At 39.5% G+C, this 14,990-nt stretch overlaps 2 protein-coding genes across 5 annotated transcripts in view; one reads left to right on the top strand and one right to left on the bottom strand.

The window, feature by feature from the left end:
• The window catches only part of LOC108716424 (S1 RNA-binding domain-containing protein 1), a 133,623-nt gene extending 125,305 nt beyond the window's left edge, over positions 1-8,318 (bottom strand). The window contains exons 1-4 of one of the 2 annotated variants that reach the window (XM_018262543.2): positions 8,174-8,318; positions 3,735-3,805; positions 3,381-3,555; positions 814-1,257 (exon numbers count right to left, since the gene is read on the bottom strand). In XM_018262543.2, the coding sequence (XP_018118032.1) occupies positions 814-1,257; positions 3,381-3,555; positions 3,735-3,805 (690 nt within the window). In that variant the 5' untranslated portion in view covers positions 8,174-8,318. Of the gene's footprint in view, positions 1-813; positions 1,258-3,380; positions 3,556-3,734; positions 3,806-5,297; positions 5,442-8,173 lie in introns of those variants that run through there. The other variant, XM_041562494.1, reaches the window with a different exon arrangement.
• Positions 8,319-8,324: 6 nt separating this feature from the next.
• LOC108716426 (protein kinase C epsilon type) overlaps positions 8,325-14,990 on the top strand; it is a 224,538-nt gene continuing 217,872 nt past the window's right edge. For 2 of the 3 annotated variants that reach the window (XM_041562500.1, XM_041562499.1), the window contains exon 1: positions 8,325-8,471. In XM_041562500.1, coding sequence (XP_041418434.1) covers positions 8,328-8,471 — 144 coding nt within the window. In that variant the 5' untranslated portion in view covers positions 8,325-8,327. The remainder of the gene's footprint in view (positions 8,472-14,990) is intronic. The other variant, XM_041562501.1, reaches the window with a different exon arrangement.

Here is a 14,990-nt window from a genome sequence, read left to right as displayed (position 1 = left end):
TGGGTGTCAGATGAATGATCCAATATATCTTATGGGGGAGTCCTTTCCTAGCAGATGTATTAGAGCCCACTCAAATAACTGATTCCAGAACAAACAAAATAATTGCCTTTTGCACAAATTCTGCATGTAGAGAGACATGATGTCCTGGTGAGTTTATAGAGTGACCTCTAATACATCTTCTAGGCAAAAGGAGCCCCCCTATAAGATATATTGGATCTAACTGTCAGTGAATATCTGACACCCAACTGCTGCATGAAGAGAGAATGAAGAGAACCAGATGCAGAGATAGTTTATTGGAAAGCTGCTTAGAATTACATTTTCTTTAATTAGACAAAAACAGTTTATGAGTGGAGGAGCCCTTTAAAAAACAAACTGTAAAAACAGAGTAAAATTAAATGAATGGGCAAGGGAACTGCAATTCACTAGGGGTGGCAATCTGTTAGGCACCCCCAGTATATATAAATGCAATCTCTAATATAATATAAATTCTGTTGGCTATAAAAAAAATTAAAAAAAAACACTACCCTGCCAATTTCTGTTTTTTCCCAGTGGTCCTTTCAGGTGTTCTGGACAACGCGCAGCAAAGTAAAAGCATCACTTATGGCTGCACTTGGCCCCAGACAACAAGAGCCTGCTGGGAAAAGACAAAAGATGATAGGACAACACTATCAGTAACATACCCCAGGCTGGTTATTTCTTCAGGAAAAATGAGCCTCAGCACAGGGTCAATAGTTAGCAATTACTGGAAAGGAGCCTAAGACTGGCACCCACTATTATATTAAAGTTCCCTTTATAAATATACATGTACCCTACCTCAACAAAGTTCCAGTTCATCTGATGCCCCTCATGGGTGGCGCTGGGGTTCATGCGCTTTACAGGCTTCCCAAATGAATCAGAGGATGGTTTCAACTTTTTTAAGGGAGGTTCTCCAAATGTAAAATCATCTGGGGGTTCCTCATCCTCAGGTTCTTCTCTTTTCAACAACATATCTGCTTTCTCCTCCTTTATTAATGTGCTCTTTGGCAAACTACTTGTGGAAGGAAAATCAGCAATGCCTAAACTTCTCCTCTCTTCTTTAATATGGACTTCCTCAGGATTTATGCTTTGAACCGTTTTCTTCTTCACAGGGGTTTTCTTCTTCACAGGGGTTTTCTTCTTCACAGGGGTTTTCTTTGGTGCTTTCTTCTCCTGTTTAATGGTCAATTGGCCTGGTAATGCTTCTTGCCCAGTGTTTGTATCAAGTTTTGTTGATTTTGGCTGAAAAAGAAACAATTTGAACACTTGAATTCATTTGCAGGAAAATAAACAAATTTGTGTAATACAGGTATGGGACCTGTTATACAGAATTCTCAGGACCTGAGGTTTTCCGCATAAGGGGTCTTTCCGCAATTTGGAACGGTTTTATTATTACAGAGAAAAAAGGAAATATTTTGAATTCTTTGATCTAAGCAGTTGTTCACCTTCGAGTTAACCGTTAGTATGATGCAGAGAGTGATATTCTGAGACTATATGCAACTGGTTTTCATTTTTTATTATTTGTGGTCTTTGAGTTATTTAGCTTTTTATTCAGCAGCTCTCCAGTTTGCAGTTACAGCATTCTGGTTGCTAGGGTCCAAAGTCCCCTGGTAACCATGCATTGATTTGAATAAGAGACTGGAATATGAATAGGAGAGGCCTGAATAGAATATTAAAAGTTAACTTAAAGGTGAACCACTCCTTTAAAATGGAGTCTATTGGAGATGGCCTTTGAAACAAGTTTCCGGAAAACTGATCTTATAACTCCAGTATTAAAAGCAAATTATTTCCAAAATTGACATTATTTGACCTGTGCCAATAGGAGTGCATTTTAAGCAGTATCACATGGCATGCACAATCATCTGAATGACCTTCAGTTGTATTTCAATAAAAAACTGAAACATTGGCAGCAATAAATCCAGACCACATGGGGAAGCCCCGTTTATCAAAGGTCGAATTTCGAATTCATGTGAATTCATTGCACATAGCATAACACTTGCATTATCAGAACACACTACTACTTTTACTTTTTTCAGTGCATTGTGGTCCTCAATAAAAGTGTTTTAAAGGGGTTGTAAACGTACTGTAATGCTCTCCCACAGAGCCCCCTAGTTTTCTATAGAGGTTGCCGAAAAACATAATTATAGATGCCAGAAGATTTACCCACGAGAAATCTACTGATCAGAGAATTCTTAGAAATGCAAATTGACCAGTGAGAATGGGGATTCCCACCACAATGTCAGGCACTTTGCTGTTATCTTACATACAGAGATAATTATGTCATTTTTTTCTTTTCATTATATTACACTGGCATCAAACACGGGGATCAAAGGCAGGTTTGTTTAGAGCAGAGAAACTGTGCTTAAAGGAGTACTAAACCCTAAAAATGATGATGTCCAAAAATGCCATATATACTGAATTTATTGCACGAGGCTAAAGTTTGAGCTTGTCAATAGCAGCAATGATCCAGGACTTCAAACTTGTCACAGGGGGTCACCATCTTGGAAAGTGTCTGTGACACTCACATGCTCAGTGGGCTCTGATTGGCTGTTGAGAAGCTAAGCTTAGGGCTCGTCACTAATTATCCAGCAGAAAATGAGCTTCCCCTGTAATATAAGCTGATGCTACAGGTTTGCTGATTATTACATTCTGATGCTAATTGCACTGGTTTCTGTGCTGCCATGTAGTAATTATGTGTATTAATTACTAATCAGCCTTATATTGTGACATTTCTATTCTATGTGTACTGTATATTGTGAGTGGGTCCCTAAGCTCAGTAAGTGACAGCAGCACAGAGCATGTGCAGTGAATCAGCAGAAAAGAAGATGGGGAGCTACTGGGGCATCTTTGGAGACACAGATCTTTACTGCTAAAGGGCTCTGGTTGCCTTGGGCTGGTACAGGAGCACAAAACATCATGCACAACATTTCTACCTACTTCTTTAGTTATGCTTTAGTTCTCCTTTAAAGATTCCAACTCCAGTTGCAAGAGCAAATAAAAGGGAGCCAGATTGATACAAGGCATCTGGATCTCACTGGAGGATTTTTTCGCACTTTAAAGCAATCACTGGTTGTGGATATGGGGAAAAGTTTTCACTGCAATATTGCTTTAACCTTGATGTTGCTGGACTACAGTTCCCAGCATGCCTCATCTTTCATTATAGGTTACATTATTGTGGGATCTGTAGTCCAACAACAACCGAGTAAAGTTTGGTTGAAAAAAAAACAAACATGTTTTATAGCCCAAACATATAGGTGGCCATATGCAGGGACTTATCGATGAACTGCACGCTTCATAACACAGTACAAAGGCAGAATGATAGACTTCTCAAGCAAGATAATTGCTCTGCTGAAGGGCAACACTACCTTCCTTGGCTTACGAGGGGTTCCTTCGGACTTTGCCTTGCCCGTGGAGCTTTTTGCTGCAGCTTTTCGGGGCTTTGCAGTAGAAGCTTTTTGCTGGGCCTTTGCTTTAGGTGCTTTCTTTTCTGGTTTCCACTCATCTTCTTCCTGAAAGTCCTTGTCATCTTCAGAGTCAGATCTGATAAACCAAATAAACATTAGACATTAAAAAGCAAATAGGAGACATGAAAAGCTGAGGGCATGGACTGTGCATTACAAAGAGCACAGTCCTCTATGCTGGTCATGCATTTCACTCTTCACTTTCATGGCCTCTGGGATTGGACAGTTTATTGCAAACACACAGATCTGAATACTCACGTGTTCATGAACGACAGTTCTTGTTTAGGGACCAGGGTATTCTGTTTGGCCTTTCTTGGTAATCCTGCCATCTAAAATAAAAAAATATTATTATCCAGAGGCAACAGTGGTTTATTTAAAGGTTTAAATTTCACAGAAAACTAGAATTGTCAATTAAGAAAGTCATCCTTTCAAATGTCAGAAAGCAAACAACATGTTTCCCAGGTTTTACACTAGGTTTACATGTATAATTTACATTTTCTGGTAGTCTGGCATTTACTCTTATCAGTGCACATCTGTATATACAGAATACACAAGAGAGAGACATTTCGGCATAGTCTTCTTAGTGGTCTCTTGTGCAAGAAGTAATTATTTGGCAGCTAGATAATGGACAGGAAAGCAGAGACGTTATTAAAGGAATACTGTCATGGGAAAAAATTTGTTTTAAAAATGAATCAGTTAATAGTGCTGCTCCAGCAGAATTCTAGACTGAAATCCATTTTTCAAAAGAGGAAACAGATTTTTTTATATTCAATTTTGAAATCTGACATGGGGCTAGACATATTGTCAATTTCCCAGCTGCCCCAAGTCATGTGACTTGTGCTCTGATAAACTTCAATCACTCTTTACTGCTATACTGCAAGTTGGAGTGATATCACCCCCTCCCTTCCCCCCCCAGCAGCCAAATAAAAGAACAATGGGAAGGTAACCAGATAGCAGCTCCCAAACACAAGATAACAGCTGCCTGGTAGATCTAAGAACAGCACTCAATAGTAAAAACCCATGTCCCACTGAGACACATTCAGTTACATTGAGAAGGAAAAACAACAGCCTGCCAGAAAGCATTTCTCTCCTAAAGTGCAGGCACAAATCACATGACCAGGGGCAGCTGGGAAATTGACAAAATGCCTAGCCCCATGTCAGATGACAGTATCCCTTTAAAGAGGACATACAGTACACACTGCCATATAAGCAAATATGAAAATGCTCAGAGTGCTGCTTCCAATTACATGAATGCGCAATCTGAGTGCAGAATGGTAAAAGTGTATTTTACTGAAGCAGGAAGGGTCTTTTAAAGGAACAGTAACACCAAAAAATGAAAGTGTTTTAAAGTAATGAAAATATCATGTAGTGTTGCCCTGCACTGGTAAAACTGATCTGTTTGCTTCAGAAACACTACTATAGTTCGTATAAACAAGCTGCTGTGTAGCAATGGGGGAAATTGAAAAACGGCTATATGGCACAGGTTAACGAATGGATAACAGATAACACCATTAGACAGACAGGGCTTATTTGCCATCTGCTGTGTAACATGAGCCTTTTCTCCTTTGAATGGCTGCCCCCATTGCTACACAGCATCTTATTTATATAAATAATAGTAGTGTTTCTGAAGCAAACACAGCAGTTTTACCAGTGTAGGGCAACACTGCATTATATTTTTATTACTTTAAAACAATTTTATTTTTTGACGTTGCTGTTCCTTTAATATTTTCCTGCTCAGTTGTATCACTCGTTGTGAAAGAAGCAATAGAAATTAGTATTTTGGTGTTACAGCCACTATAACGCCTAGTGCAGCTTGCTTACATAGGAATGACAACAATCCTCCATTCAGGGCTCCTTTGTGAGGCTCGCCCAGGGACCATAAAAGATACAGACATCAGTTATTTGGATCCATAGTGGTGAGGATAGGGTTCAGAGACACTTACAGTGATCCTGGAGAGATTACTGCAAACATTTGTTATACGTGGACATATTTAAATATGAAAACATAAGTCCTTCAGTTTTATTCAGAGGTTCCCCAACATGCAAAAGAAGCCCAATCGGCTTAGAGATCAGTTTTACTACAAAATACAGATATAGTAAAAAAATTCAGGGCCGCCCAGAGCCAATGAATTCACAACTGACAATAGGCAGGTAAGAGAAAAAGCATTGTACTACGCTAAATGCAACACTGTTACTAAGCATGTATACTAAATAAGGGTGAAAGCTTTTTTGAAAAAAAATATTCAAAATACTATTTTATCACATTAGTCAAGCAAAATGAACTTTAATTACACTATATAAATTATTTGAATCTGGTTTCCTTCAGTCTGGGAACTCATAATTATAACAAGCAGGCAGGGGCCATTTTGTGGGACACTGTTATTAAGACAAGTCTTGTATCATCTCAGAATCTTGTTTGTGCACCAGAATGGGGGACCTGATGTCCATCCCCATGTCCTGGCTACACAATTAAATGGTGAAGAGAATGGGGGACCTGATGTCCATCCCCATGTCCTGGTTACACAATTAAATGGTGAAGAGAATGGGGGACCTGATGTCCATCCCCATGTCCTGGTTACACAATTAAATGGTGAAGAGAATGGGGGACCTGATGTCCATCCCCATGTCCTGGTTACACAAATAAATGGTAAAGAGAACTGGGGAATGTGGGGAGAGCAGTGACATGTAGGAAGTGCTGAATGGAAAGTGAAAGTAATTGTCTGCCTGAGGCATAGAGGAGGGGCAGATAATATTTGAATGACAGCTGAGATTTTTAAATAAGCTTACAACAGCTATGAATGCTTTAATAAAAAATAGAAATTGGATTTCATGTTTAATTTGAAAATAACTTTTATTATACAGCTTTTTGTGTCTGCGTGACAGGTCCACTTTAATCAGAAGCCCTTCATGTGTTTGAAGACATTGGGGCACAAGCCGAGTACATGAATATGCTCCGCATGTGTGAAATTAATATAAAGGCAAAAAACAATATTGCATGTAAACATTAAAAGACGCAAACTTGCAAAGGATTTTGATGATAAATTTTGTACCGTTTCTTTAAAATAACCAATTATGTGCAACAGAATTCACTGTTCATCTCCTCTCCTTGTGAAACTGAGCACAGGACCTTTCCTGGCCACAAGCGAGAGTAGATGCACTCGACTGTCCTGTAATGGATTGTGGAAGCAATAGAAATTGTGTGTTCTGTCCACCAAGGGCATAGAGTTTCTTGACCTGTATATTGTAATATTATAGATTTCTGGAAAGTTTCATTACGTATTATAAGGGAGAATGTACCCCCTACTGTAAATGATAAGGATATTAGAAGTCACTGAGGGGTTGTTCTGTGACCATATAAAGGCACAAGGCTGCAGGCTGAGTTATACAGGGAACTCTGAGTATCACTCATGTATTATAAGGGATAATGTACCCCCTACTGTAAATGATAAGGATATTAGAAATCACTGAGTGGTTGTTCTGTGACCATATAAAGGCACAAGGCTGCAGGCTGAGTTATACAGGGAACTCTGAGCATCACTCATGTATTATAAGGGATAATGTACCCCCTACTGTAAATAATAAGGATATTAGAAGTCACTGAGGGGTTGTTCTGTGACCATATAAAGACACAAGGCTGCAGGCTGAGTTATACAGGGAACTCTGAGTATCACTCATGTATTATAAGGGATAATGTACCCCCTACTGTAAATGATAAGGATATTAGTAGTCACTGAGGGGTCTGTGACCATATAAAGGCACAAGGCTGCAGGCTGAGTTATACAGGGAACTCTGAGTATCACTCATGTATTATAAGGGATAATGTACCCCCTACTGTAAATGATAAGGATATTAGAAGTCACTGAGGGGTTGTTCTGTGACCATATAAAGACACAAGGCTGCAGGCTGAGTTATACAGGGAACTCTGAGTATCACTCATGTATTATAAGGGATAATGTTCCCCCTACTGTAAATGATAAGGATATTAGAAGTCGCTGAGGGGTTGTTCTGTGACCATATAAAGGCACAAGGCTGCAGGCTGAGTTATACAGGGAACTCTGAGTATTACTCATGTATTATAAGGGATAATTGTACCCCCTACTGTAAATGATAAGGATATTAGACGTCACTGAGGGGTTGTTCTGTGACCATATAAAGGCACAAGGCTGCAGGCTGAGTTATACAGGGAACTCTGAGTATCACTCATGTATTATAAGGGATAATGTTCCCCCTACTGTAAATTATAAGGATATTAGAAGTCACTGAGGGGTTGTTCTGTGACCATATAAAGGCACAAGGCTGCAGGCTGAGTTATACAGGGAACTCTGAGTATCACTCATGTATTATAAGGGATAATGTACCCCCTACTGTAAATGATAAGGATATTAGAAGTCACTGAGGGGTTGTTCTGTGACCATATAAAGGCACAAGGCTGCAGGCTGAGTTATAGAGGAATAAGAGATAATATATCCTTACTGGAAACCGAACATATTAACCAGAAAGGTAACTAATGAAATAGGTCCTGGTCGGTATTAACTCTCGGTGGCAGTTTTTCCCTGTTGCCCCCAAAATGGCCAGTGAGTGTGTCAGAGTACAAACTGGCCACATTAGGAGGATGCATTGTTCCAGGCTCACTCACCACATACAATGAAGAAGAGATTACCCACAATATATCACTCTCAGCTCACAGGAGCCCTCACCTCTTGCACTCCCTTCCTTACGCCTTTCTGACATTTAAATCCGGCGCCTCCGCAGCCCTTCGTTCACATGCCCCACTTCCTTCTATGGAGCGCCAGCGTCAGCACCACAAAGCCGGCTTCCGGAAGTCGTGACGTCGTATTACGTAACCAAGAAATGGGCGGGAGAATGCGGAGTTACGGAGAGGAGCGTCTAGGGGAGGATCGGCTAGCGTCACATCACCACGTGACCGCTCAGAGGAAAGACTCTGCTTGTGGTGGCGCGGGAAACTGCATTTGTCCAAGTAAGATTGTCGGAGAGGTGAGGGCGCCGGGGAGATCTTTGGGATATTATCACTTCATATTCTGGCTGTTCAGTCACATAAAAATGTATTTTGCCAAGTAATTTATGGTTATATGCGACTTTAATAGAGCGCGTCTGATTTGTGAGGTAAAACCACAAATTGAAAGGAAATGTGACTGAAGCAACTTCACTGGAGACTTTAAATGTGATGTTTTAGTGCTTTCGACTTTGTCTGTGGATGGAATTGAATTGTATTTGGAAGTCGTATCTGTCTTTCTCTGCACTGCCGGTTCTGCCTCGTGAAACGGTGCTGCAGCAGTTTTCTCTTCCAGCAGCTGTTCATCTGCACATTAAAGGGATACTGTCATGGGAAACATGTTCTTTCCAAAACACATCAGTTAATAGTGCTACTCCAGCAGAATTCTGCACTGAAATCCGTTTCTCAAAAGAGCAAACAGATTTTTTTATATTCAATTTTGAAATCTGACATGGGGCTAGACATTTTGTCAATTTCCCAGCTGCCCCTGGTCATGTGACTTGTGCCTGCACTTCAGGAGAGAAATGCTTTCTGGCAGGCTGCTGTTTTTCCTTCTCAATGTAACTGAATGTATCTCAGTGGGACATGGGTTTTTACTATTGAGTGTTGTTCTTAGATCTACCAGGCAGCTGTTATCTTGTGTTAGGGAGCTGTTATCTGGTTACCTTCCCATTGTTCTCTTGTTAATCTGCTGGGGTGGGGGGAAGGGAGGGAGTGATATCACTCCAACTTGCAGTACAGCAGTAAAGTGACTGAAGTTTATCAGAGCACAAGTCACATGACTGAAGGCAGCTGGGAAATTGACAATATGTCTAGCCCCATGTCAGATTTCAAAATTGAATATAAAAAAATCTGTTTGCTCTTTTGAGAAATGGATTTCAGTGCAGAATTCTGCTGGAGCAGCACTATTAACTGATTCATTTTGAAAAAAAAAAAAACGTTTTCCCATGATAGTATCCCTTTAACTCTCAGTATGATGTACAGAGGGATATTCTGAGACAATTTGCAATTGGTTTTTATTATTTGTGGTTTTTGACTTATTTAGCTTTTTATTCAGCAGCTCTCCAGTTTGTAATTTATGCAATCTGTTTGCTAGGGTCCAAATTCCCCTAGCAACCATGCATTGATTTAAATAAGAGACTGGAATATGAATAGGAGAGGCCTGAATAGAAAGATGAGGAATAAAAAGTAACAAAAACAATACATTTGTAGCCTTACATTTGTTGTGAGATGGGGTCAGTGAACCCCCCCCATTTGGAAGCAGTCAGAAGGAAAAGGCAAATAATAAAAAAAAACTAAAAAATAAATAATGAAGACCAATTGAAAAATTGCTTAGAATTAGCCTTTCTATAACATACTAAAAGTTAACTGAAAGGTGAATCAGCCCTTTAAACTGTTTCTGCATGGTCATATATTCTTACTGGCCTTTTAATTCAGTTTCCACAAATGTTACTTTTTGTTTTTAATTTTTACATTGCAATATACCCGGTTATAGTAATAGATGTCTGTGTGCTGCAATGGAAATGACATTACTGCAAGATGCCTCTAGGCTCTGTCTTTCCCCGACTTCAGAATCTTCTTCATCATCCGCACTGGCTTTCACTGGTCATGACTGGAACACAGCGCATTTAACCCACGGTGCAGAAGTCATTGTTTACTTACCCTTTAGGGCTCATCATTTGTCGTTGGCTTAACTTGTACCTGTAACTCACACTATTGATTGGGCATGAGGCCAAATGCCAGGAATTAAGACATGGTCCTATGTTTTTGCACACAGCTCTAAAATATTGCATATTTGGTTTTTTTTCTAGAGTAGAGTGATGAAGGTGTTTAAATTAACTGTTAGTATGATGTAGAGAGGGATATTCTGAGACAATTTGGAATTGGTTTTCATCTTTTATTATTTGTGGTTTTTCAGTTATTTAGCTTTTTATAAAGCTGCTCTCCAATTTGCCATTTCAGCCACCTGGTTGCTAGGGTCCACATTACCCTAGCAACCATGTACTAATTTAAATAAGAGGAATAGGAGAGGCCTGAATAGAAAGATGAGTAATAAAAAGTAGCAATAACAATACATTTGTAGCCTTACAGAGCATTTGTTTATTTGATGGGGTCACTGACCCCCATTTGAAAGTTGGATAGAAAAAGACAATTCAAAAAGTATAAAAAAAATAATGAAAAATGTAAAGGCAAATTGCCCCGGCGGGAAAGCCAATGGCAGGGGCAGAGAAAAAGCCCAGCTGAAAGTTTGTTACCCAATCCACCTTCATTAACAGATTGTTTGCTTGAACTCGCCCCAGTCTTATGTCCAATGTTTTTTAGGATAGCTGTTGGGACCCAAGGGTAAGGTGGTATTGGGTTGACTTGTGGGAGAATTAAACTTTCGATGTACAACAACATATTGTAACTTTATTGTGCTGCTACTACTACACAAATTTTAACACTTTTTTTGGCTAATTTGGTTTTACACAGTATAATAAATAGGCCCCTAAGTATCCTGAGTGCTTGGGTGCTGCTAGTTCACATGCTATTTGTTTGTGCATTCTCTATCTTTGCATCTATGGCCATCTTAAGGGACCAAAATCTACATATGAGTGCTGTTCCTATGCATATTTTGGAGTATAGTACACCATCTCTGAAAGTTCCTCTTATTAGCAGTGAACGTGGGAGCTCCCACAACTATGTCTTACTCAAGGTAGTGTGGGCTTCTTTGCCTATGAGTATCTCTGCTGACCTTAGGAATCTTTAGAAACTTAACCTGCACTCTTTAAAGGAGAAGCAAACCCAAAAGTTAAAAAAAAATCCCTACCCCCTTCCCTCCAGCCTAAATGTTACCCTTGGCAAACGCCCCTAACTTTTTACTTACCCCTCGGTGTAGATTCAGGCACCTGAATGGCCCCAAAATTCATTATTTAAAGAAAAAAAAAAATACTAACAAGTTAGTGATTTTATCCCAAAACTGCCCTTTTCTGTCTATTATTAAAAGCTGGTGTGTTTGAAGTTTGGTATTTGACATTTTTCAAAAGCCTGCAAGCACTACAATGTGTTCATGTGTTTCTGTCTACATAGAAACACATTAAAATGGAATATACATTTAGAAACCACATAGTCTTTCTGGTTCAACCTTTCCAAAACAATCTCTGCTACGTCTCTTCAATATCCAAACCCCAAATTCTTCTGTCGAAGCTTGTCCCAACATCAGGACTTAAAGGGGAAATCCACAAAACCACAGCTTTTTGAGAATTAAACACAATTTCAAGCAACTTTGCAATATACATCAATTAAAATGTATTTTTAGATTTGTAATTGTTTGAAACAGTTCCCTAAGCCTAGCCCTCTGCTGTCCTGCTGATCTGTCTGACTACTTTGCTGAGCTGTCTGACTACTTTTTCTTTGTATCAACAGCCATCTGTCCTCAGCCTGTATCCTCCAAACCCCACAATTCCCTGCACACGTGATTTCAATAAGGAATGGCAATTTAGTTTCTACTATGTACTGTATTTACTGTATATGGCTAAAATGCCAATAACATCCACTTGACTTGAATGGAACATCACAGTGCAATGCATTGTGGGTTATTTAGTTCCTGCATACTGTCTGTAAGGTGTGGAGAAGTTGTTACAATTTATAACATCAGTGTTTAGTCCCTCCTTCCCTGCAAGGATTTCAAATGATGCAGAAGAAAATGACTGTTTAACATTTGGATTTCAGCATAGAATATTGCATTTATTCATACATATATATAAGAAACTGATAACATTGATGGGTATATTAGGGGGTTCTGTGTTATGTGGGCCTCTATCAAATTTTGGTTTGGAAGCTGGAGTTCCCCTTTAATGTCTTGTCATCAAAACATACAAATATTGGAAGAAATTAGGCATTACATTAGTACTAGAGGAATGGTAGCATCTCTTTGAGGACCTTAAAGGATTATATGAATACACATACAGGATGGGTTTGGGGACCGCTTTTTTGTTCAAACATATTGCAATAAGAATAAGTGGAGTGCACTGAATCCACTATTTTAGGATTTGGCCCGAATCCTGAATTTTTGGGAAGGCCAAATACCGAACCCAATCTGAACCCAGTGGGGTAACTAGATGTTACTGGCCCCCACAGCAAATTCATTTTAGAGCCCCAACATATGCAGAGGTTGTCCTGTTTTACCAATATTTATTGAAATTGTACATGAATTAGAGCCTCATGGGGCCCCTATACCTCCTGAGCCCCCTTGCAGCTGCAGGATCTGCTTACTCTGTAGTGACACCCCTGTCCGAAACTAGGGATGCACCCAATCCAGGATTCGTTTCTGGATTCGGCCTTTTTCAGCAGGATTCAGCCTTTTGCCTGGCTGAACCGAATCATATGCAAATTAAAGGCAGGAAGGGAAATCATGTGACTTTTCATCACAAAACAAGGAACTAAAAAATTTTCCAAATTTTTCCTTTTCCACCCAAAATTTGCAAATGCAAACTAGGATTTGGGTTCAGTATTCGGCCGTATCTTTCACTGGGGATTTGTTGCATCCCTAGTCGAACCCATATTCACATGTGTAAATTATGGAAAGAAGGATGAAAGAGAACATGCCCAGTTAAAAAATTTTCGACTTCCTTGTTTGTGTGACGAAAAGTCTTTTTTTTCCCTTTTTTTATTTTTTGCATTCAGATTTGGTTCGGCCAGGCACTTGGTTTTGGGCCGAAACCTACTGAAAAAGGCAGAATCCCAAACTGAATCCTGGATTTGGTGCATCCTTGATTGCAGCACTGAGGAATCCTTATGCTTCAAGGTTCTTCATTCTTCGTCTCCATTGTGCCTTTAAAGATTTAAATAGCCTCTCTGGCTGTTGATGGGTGCACTTTTTTGCACTTTTTTTGTCCATGTGTTCTATGGACATTGCTGTGTTTCAACTTGTGCTACATTCCTGGATTCTGTCTGCCCTGACCTACTCCTGCCCTTAATCCCTCTGACCTTTACAACATTTCTGCAAGGAAAGATTTAGTTTCCATTGATTTTTGTTGTGAATTGTGATATTTTATCTGCTTTGGAAAAAAAAAGTAAATGTTCTGCTTTCCAAAGGGGAATTTGGTCCGCAGCAGAATGACTTTCTCTTACAAGAATAACTGCCCTTTCAAACCTATACGATGAAATTAGATTTTTTCCTGTATAAATAAAAGTATTTTCCTTTTTGGCCGGGATTCTTTCGAATGGAAAGTTCTATATACACTGTATTGCCAAGGCACACAAACGTGAAGGCTTAGGAAATAGGAAGTGAATAGGATGAGGAATTTATCAGATAAAATAAATACATAAAATGCTTTCCTAACCCTTGATTACATTATTTTTGGCACCGAAATGAATTTATATCTTCCAAACTTTGTTCTGTTTGAAAATCTTGGTTACAGTTGCAGCTAATGTAAACTTGTTGTAACTGGCGATTAGTCATGTGATTAATCACACATGCAAAGGCCCAATTCTGCTCTTGGATGTGCAAGGTGAATTTTTGGAACAAGGATTGCTCTTCTGGGAACGTATATCTCTATATCTATGCGAGTTTCTAAGTGAACCTGGTAAAGCCATAAGGATATTGAAGTAGAAGAGCTTTAAGCAGTTTGCTGATATGTCAAGGCTTTAAAATTAACTACAGACCGTGCCAATAATTGCTTAAATGGACAAAAACTCCATTAATTTTTGTGATTTTTTTTTCCCCCTTGTATTTATGTTTCTTTCAGTGACTTTTATAAAGGTTTTAACAAGCAAGGTACTGGGATGAATCATGTGCAACAGCAGGAGCTTTATTGGTTTCATTCTGCTAATACCCAAATGGCGTGTGAGTTTAAGGGAAGAACGGAGGTTTGGTGGAAAAACCCAGATGATTCAGGAGGTGAGGATGTAGGGATAGGCTATGGGAAAGGATTTTGCCCGAATCCTGAATCTTTTGTGAAGGCCAAATACCGAACCCAGTGGCGTATCTAGATGTTACTGGGCCCCGCAGCAAATACATTTTAGGCCCCCGACATATCCAGAAGTTGTCCTGTTTTACCAATTTTTATTGAAATTGTATATGAATTAGAGCCTAAAGGGGGCACTATACCTCCTGGGGTCCTCTGCAGCCACAGGGTCTGCTTCCTCTATAGTTACGCCCCTGTCCGAACTAGGGATGCACCGAATCCAGGATTCAGTTCGGGATTCGACCTTTTTCAGCAGGATTCGGATTCAGCCAAATCCTTGTGCCTGACCGAACCAGATCTTAATTTGCATATCCAAATTAGGCATAGGAAGGGAAATTGTGACTTTTTTGCCCCTTGTATTTTTGTTTCGTTCAGTGACTTATAAAGGTTTTAACAAGTAAGGCACTGGGATAAATCATGAAGAGGAATAATGTGCAACAGCAGGATCTTCTGTTTATTGGTTCCATTCTGCTTATTCCCCATGAGTGTGTGAGTTTAGAGGAAGAAAGGAGGGTTGGTGTGAAAAACCCTGATGATTCAGGAGGTGAAGAT

The sequence above is a fragment of the Xenopus laevis genome, chromosome 5L (genome assembly GCF_017654675.1).
Source record: "Xenopus laevis strain J_2021 chromosome 5L, Xenopus_laevis_v10.1, whole genome shotgun sequence".
NCBI lineage: Eukaryota > Metazoa > Chordata > Amphibia > Anura > Pipidae > Xenopus > Xenopus laevis.
Note: the sequence above shows the minus strand (reverse complement) of the source record. Positions and strands in the feature narration are given on the sequence as shown.